The following is a 6,708-nucleotide window of genomic DNA, read 5'->3' as shown; positions in this document are numbered from 1 at the left end:
GGGCATTGTTGTACTCACAAAGGGTGAGTGGAAGGCTTGAACTTGTTACTAGTTGGCAGCTGCTCCAACACCTTCCTGGAGAGAGTGCCAGAGGTAGTTTTCTGTCAAGGATGAAGCACTGAATGGCAGCCTCCTTTACTGGTCTGCTCTTTATAGTAAAAATACATGAGCTGAGCATTGAAAATGCCTCAATAGCCCTAATTGATCAGTAGCTGCAGGAGGAGACAGATAAAAGGCAAAATGGGTGTAATCTCAACAGAATACAAAGGAGATCTGCAGTTTAGCAAAGCTTTGCAGACCATAATGACCACTATCCAGCTGTACTGACACTGATAGTAGAAAGGGGGATTGGGAAAGAAGTGGTGAGTCTGATCACAGAGGGGAGAAAGCAGAAGGGTTGGTACTGACACCAAGAAGTACGTTGCTGCAGGCTCAGAGGCTGCTTGTAGGGTCACAATCATGGTAAAGCCAACCTCTGCATAGGTCTGCTCCTTCTTGTTTCCTCTTATTGCAACACAAGCCAAAAAGCCTCCCTCAAAAGGAGCTTTTTTGTCCTCTTCTGATGCCACCTAGTGACTGTTCCCAGCCTGTTCAGCTGAGGTTTGGCACTTGGTTCAGCCCCTAGGAGACCCTGAGCTACTGCAATTTCTGCAGAGGCAAGGAAAGCACAACCGAGTGGGGCCTGTGGTTGACAGAAATTACATGAGGCTAGCAGAGATGGGCAGCTAGGAAACAGTTTGGAAAGCTGTTCCAGAGGCTGCATTAGATTAGAGAATTGTTGGGAAAGAAGGTACTGAGTTCTGCAGCATTGAGGATGACAGAAGTTAGAGCTATTATGCAGTCAGGTTACCATACAGTGGGATTGTTCTTCAGAGCTTATTGTGATGGTAACTTGTCATGCCTAGAGGCAAGGGAGACAGGAGGTCAGACCAACTACAAAGCACCCCTGCATATCTTCTGACAAGCACAGCAAACTTTCAGGATCTCTCTTTTCATCCCCACACTCTCCCCAAAGAAGCACACTAACCCACACTGATGTCACCTTAACCAGAGCCGAGTGTTTAATTGATTGCAAGGGAGTGACAAACGCCCAGAGGTTGTGCTGGGAGGACACCCACTGCACAGGGGTGGCATGGAGCCTTGGAAACACAAGTAAGGAAGTGGAGGCAGATCCATCTCACCACAGAGTACAACGAAAAACAACTTAGGCATGTGGGGATTCTGGACGCAGCATTAGAAGTAATGATGCCCCCTAAGGGCTAGCAAATACTCAGGCCTGAGGCATCCCAGCATGACTGAGATGAGAGATTTGTCAGCACAACTGACTCCCCAACATCAGCTCTTCGCAGCAGGCAATGGATCTAAGGTTTGTTTTTTAGAGATATATATATTTATATTTTTATATATATAAAGCGCCTATCACCGTATTGATAAACATTCTTTGGAACCACTTGGATGGCACAGGTAAGAACAGGAGTCAGCCTGTTAGTACCTCAGCACTTCTGTTCCCAACCAATTTAAATTAAAAAACAAAACAAAAGCCACAAGACTTTGCTGCCAGCCTGCCTGGTGTTTAATACTGCTACTCCATCAGGGTTGCAGGGACACCTATTGTGAATGGCAACAGTTGCACTGTGACTTCTCCAGCCGAGCTGCAGAGCAGTGCAGGTGTCTCAGAGGGCAGTGGGACATGAAGGCTCAGACCCGATCCCAGTCAAAACGTCTCAGCAGCAGGGAGCTCCTATCAGGAGAGAGCAAGCTAACTTTGGGCACAAAGCTCTCACTCTGTGTGGTTAAGGCTGAGTCAGTGACCCTTTTGGACTCTTCCCAGGTTTCAGAAGATCAGCAGACAGAAATACGAATCAGTTATAAATATATCATGTCAGTTGCAGGGAGGGGAGGATTTAGAATGGGTGCAGGGAGGAGAGAAAGGAAAAAGACATCTTACATTTCCAGCACTGGAAAGAACAGTTTTGACCTCACGCAATAAGTCACTGGGCCTTTTCAATAGTCTTATCTGGCTTATGCCCCATCATCTTTAACACATCATCAAAGGGAATGTTGGTTGGCAAAGGGTTAAACAATCCCACACAGTGGAGAGCAAATCTGCAGTCTGCTGGGAAGGTCCCCACCACATCACTGATGATCTCAGGGTCCAACTTGAAGGAAGGAAGCAGCTTCTGTCTCACACATCACTCAGGGCCTGGAGACAGACAAAGACAAAAAAGCATCAGGGTGGACCTGCTGCAGCTCCACCAGCAGAAGTACAGCTCAACACAACATGGAACTTGCCTTCACTCCTCAGACACTCTGAGGTGATTTTTCTAGAACCTACAGTTGCAACCCAGAGATGATGGAATGATGCAGACACACAGACTGTCCTTCAAGAAGGCAGGACTAGGCTAGAACATCCTTTCTTTACCATCTGTTTTGCACTAGAAACCACAACCACATTTTATCTAAGACTTCTGGGGCTTTAGAATGGGAAACACCAGTTCTGCAGGCTCTTGGATTTAAGTCTTGTTAGGTGAAGTAGGAGAGATCTGCCCTGAAGGCACGGGACATCAACTCAAAGAACAGTTCCAAACTGAACTCCAGTCTTCCCAGACTGACTCATGCTCTGATACACAAAATGCCATCCTGCTCTGACTTGCTCACAGAAGCCTTTAGAGCTTGCAGGAAATCCTTGCTCCTGTATATTCCCTACTCCTGCCAAAGAAGTCAGACCTTGTCCTTGATGGAGGAGCAGCAGCACAGCCTTGCTTACCTTCCGTGCAAACTCTGGCAGAATGAAAGCTGCCCGATGAATGTCAGAGTTGTAGTATTTCAGACTCCTCTCCTCCACTTGTTGCTGTGAGAGCTGCTGCACAGGCTCCCGGAAATTTGTGTTCTGCAATCAAGAAGCCAGGTAACTGTAACATCAGGGTAAGGAGCAAGAGCCTGCAACAGGCATCCTGATTCCTGGCGCAGATCCCAGAGGACTCCCAGGGAAACAGACACTTTCTGTTCTAGCATGAGGTCAAAGGTTCTGCACAGCTCCAGCCCCAAGGGCTGCAGTTTACACTCCTCGTGTGACCAGCCCTTGTTCACAGATGTCAGTGCATGAGGTCAGACTGCGTGTGAGCCACGTGCCAGATGAAGCTGTCAGGCTGTGCCTGAGCATCTCCAAAGCCAAGCTTTTGCTCTCCAGAGCAGAATGCACATCTGTGCTAAGTCAGGCACAGCACACACTGCCAGGACCCCAGATAAATTAAACACAGCAGAAGTGCTGCTGCCTCCCCAAACCACTGTGACCGTCGTGTGACAGGCTCCCTGTAATGCAGATGGGGGAGAGAACAAACCTCAGTGGTCTGATACAGTTACCATCCCACATCCTAACACTGACTCTCACTTGGAGGCCTCTCTACAAGCAGATTACCAGTCACAAGCTGATTCTTATCAAGCAGGTGCCCACATTAGTACAACCAGCACCAATAAGCCTTAACAGGCTCTGGAAATGGGTAGTGGCTTCCTCCCTTCAAAGTTTCTTGTACTAGAGAAGAAACCATGTCCTTCCTAAGGCAACTATTACATTACTGGCCAATTCTTCACTTCATTCAGCACTGAACAAGCTGCACTGCAGCTCTGGACTGGTGGAGCCAGGGCTCAAGCATGAGTTTAGAGGCCTCACAACTGGGGGAGCTCAGTGCCACAGCTCAGAGTCAGTAGGACAGCTTGAGGCAGGTCCTGAGGGTGCTTTCAGGGACTGGAAAAGGGCACTTCAGGTGCCTGAAACTCACCGGGTTCTTGCTGCAGAGCATGAAGCCAATCTGCCCGCTGGGATAGGTGGGGATGGTGCAATAGGCATATTCCACAACAGGGAACAGAGACTTGCAGAACTGACGCATCTCCTTAATGAGATCCAGGTGCAGCCACTGGCACTCACCTACAGGGAAGAAGGAAGACAGGATGCAAGGTGAGAGCTGCCCCTCTTCTCTGCACAGGCCTGCACCAGGTTAACAGTGGTTCCAAGTCCAAACCTGCTCTACTCTGCACAGCTCATGTGGTTTCAAAGGCAAGATAAGACCCTTATGGCAGTTTAACTAAGCACAGTCCAGCAGTTAACGAGTTGACGTACACAGATCAAAAACCACTCCTGTACCTGGGAGCTGAAATGGATTTCGCTCCCTGCGTCACGTCTCCCCAAGCAGAGAGTCCCTTTGTGCCTCACACTTTGCAGGCACTGATCTGGCATCAGCCTCTGCCCAGAGGCAGCATCCTCACCTTGGCAGCAAAGAATCCCATCTTCTCGCAGGGCTGTCTTCATCAGCTGGTAGTAGGATTCTTTGAATAAACTTTCTGCAGGACCTGGAAGAAAAGTGAGTGAAGAGATGTTGTCTAGAGGGAGACCAAGACAGGAGGCTTCTTGGAGCTTTCAGAATGCCCAGGCTGCACAGGAACTGAACTGGAAAACAGACATCTCAAATGGCTTTTCAGTGATCACAAGTGTTGGGAGATAATCTGAAAACATGAAGTTTTGACCCTGGATGAACCTGGATGACCCCAGCCTGCACCTAGCACAGCAAAACTATCAGGATTTGAGCTTTGCTCAATAGCAAGCCCAGGAACTTCATCAGAATGACTCCCAGCAGCTGCTGTCAGTGAATACTTTTTTAAACTGAACTTCTGCTCCCAACTGCCTTATAGTGATGCCTCTCTCTCTGCTGACTATAGCAAGAGTGAAGGTGACTCAGGCACTTGTTGCAGGTCCCTAACACGAGGTGCCTTAACTACATTTGGTCCCTCTCTCAGTTTTCCTCGTCCAAAATAAAGCAACCTCACAACAGGCACCTTTAGACTAAGTAGCTACACCAAGAGTGCATGAGCCACTGCTTCACCACTGGGCATATGTGCAAAGCTGTATTAGCCAGCAGGGTGTTCTGTGCCCCATGGGATTGCTGGACTCAAGGATCAGACCTTTGCCAGAAGCAATAGCTGCTGGAGTTAAATTTTGAAGAGAAAAATGTGACTGCTGGCTTGAAGCCTTGCTAATACAATTTTCTGGTCTTCATCCTTCCCCAAAAGAACCAAGACAGTGACAGTCTGTTCACTTGAAAGGAGCCTGGCCAGGCTAGCATTCCTTCCAGAAGGCAGGTGGAAGAGAAAAGGAGTGTGGAAAGCAGTGGGCTGAATTCTTACCCATGGGGTCAGATGAGTCCGTGATAATCACATCAAAAGCTTCTTGATTTTGCTTCATGAACTCAAAACCATCTCCTACATGCAAGGTCAGCTTAGCACTGGAATACCCCACTGCCATCCCTGGGAGGTATTTCTTGGATACCTGGATCACATCCTGCAACACAGAGAGCACAAGTGGGTCAGTGGGGGGCTACAAGGAGCTAGTTCTCAGCTACTGTGCAGCTGCAGCTGAAAGAAGAGCACAATGAGTCATTTCCTTCCATGCCTTCAGCACTAATCCAACTCCCCAGCTAGATCCTCCAGAGCTGTCAGCATCCTCAGCCAACAAGCTACACTCAGCCCTTTGCTATGGCCTCTGGGTTCAGTGACACTGTTGGTCTGTCCTTGCCAAACTCAACAAGAAGAACTTGGAGCTTCAAAAGCTCCCTGAGGAACTAAGAGGATACAATTACAAGGCTGAATGCTCTGTGCTCCTTTTCCCTGCAGACATCACTTGCAGAGGTGATCTCAAGTAAAGGCTTTTCTTTTTCCTTCCTCAATAAACCCATGCCAGCCGGTTTCTGGATGCAAGATGAGAAATATCCCCACCTCTGCTCAGTTACCAATTCCCTCATAAGGTACTTTTTTCTCTAAAATGGTTAGACAGCTATTGCCCTGGGCCCAGCAATTGTACTGAGCACTACCAGCTTCTGACAGCTGGCAGAGACAAAAAAATATGCTGGTGTCAGACAGTGCTTGTTCAAAACCAGGCACATATGCCTACTTAGCTTGGCAGACAGAGCACACAGGCTCATATAGCAGCATTTCCCATTCCTAATAAAGCCTCACACTTTGAGAACATAGAACACTTTCTAAAAAAGTAAAAAATCAGAACAAACTGACTGAGAGGAAGAAGACCAGCCCACCTATCACGGAAACAAATACCCCCTGCTTATTTCCTGCTTTCAGTCACAGGAGGCTGCTTAACAAAGCCACCATCCCCTCCTGGCAGGAGCAGCATTCTGTTCTGCCTTGGGGGAAAGGGAAAAGCAGCCCCTCCACAAAGCCAGAACTCTCCTTCTTGCAGATCCCACGCTTGGCCCAGGCTGGCCTGGAAGGGCTTCTACGTATGTGTGTGAAAGAAATCACATGAAAGAGGCAGCCAGCTGCCACGTAGATGACTCGTAAGGCAAAGAGGTGGCGCTGTCAGTGTCAGGCCAGCAGAGCCGGCAGCAGAGGCACTCGCCACTGACAAGGGACAGCAGGTGAAGCAGCAGCTCCCGGGGATGCGGTGAAGCAGGGCTGATTTGGGCTGGGCAGCCCGCCCAGAGCCCCGGGGCAGCTCCACGCGGCCGGGGAGCCCAACGCACCTCATCGATTTCGCACTGCACCACCGACTCCACGGTGGGGTGTTTCACCACCTCCCGCAGGACTCCTCCGTCCCCGCCGCCGATGATCAGCACCTGGCAGGGGAGAGGGCACAACACCGGCCATCAGTGGGGCGGGCTCAGGGGGGGAACTTTCAAGCCTTGAAACCCTACAACCCCCCTC

General features: G+C 49.3%; 1 protein-coding gene across 1 annotated transcript; it reads right to left on the bottom strand.

Moving 5' to 3' along the window:
* Nucleotides 1-1,677: 1,677 nt before the first annotated feature.
* Nucleotides 1,678-6,632, bottom strand: SRM (spermidine synthase; the record flags this gene model as incomplete). Its single annotated transcript, XM_010005245.1, has 6 exons — nt 1,678-2,203; nt 2,768-2,890; nt 3,780-3,925; nt 4,264-4,347; nt 5,179-5,332; nt 6,528-6,632. Coding segments are annotated over 6 exons (630 nt in total), but the record flags the coding sequence as incomplete, so codon positions are not given.
* Between the last annotated feature and the right edge of the window lie 76 nt (nt 6,633-6,708).

This window comes from Chaetura pelagica, unplaced genomic scaffold, assembly GCF_000747805.2.
Source record: "Chaetura pelagica isolate M959 unplaced genomic scaffold, ChaPel_1.0 scaffold159, whole genome shotgun sequence".
Classification (NCBI taxonomy): domain Eukaryota; kingdom Metazoa; phylum Chordata; class Aves; order Apodiformes; family Apodidae; genus Chaetura; species Chaetura pelagica.
Note: the sequence above shows the minus strand (reverse complement) of the source record. Positions and strands in the feature narration are given on the sequence as shown.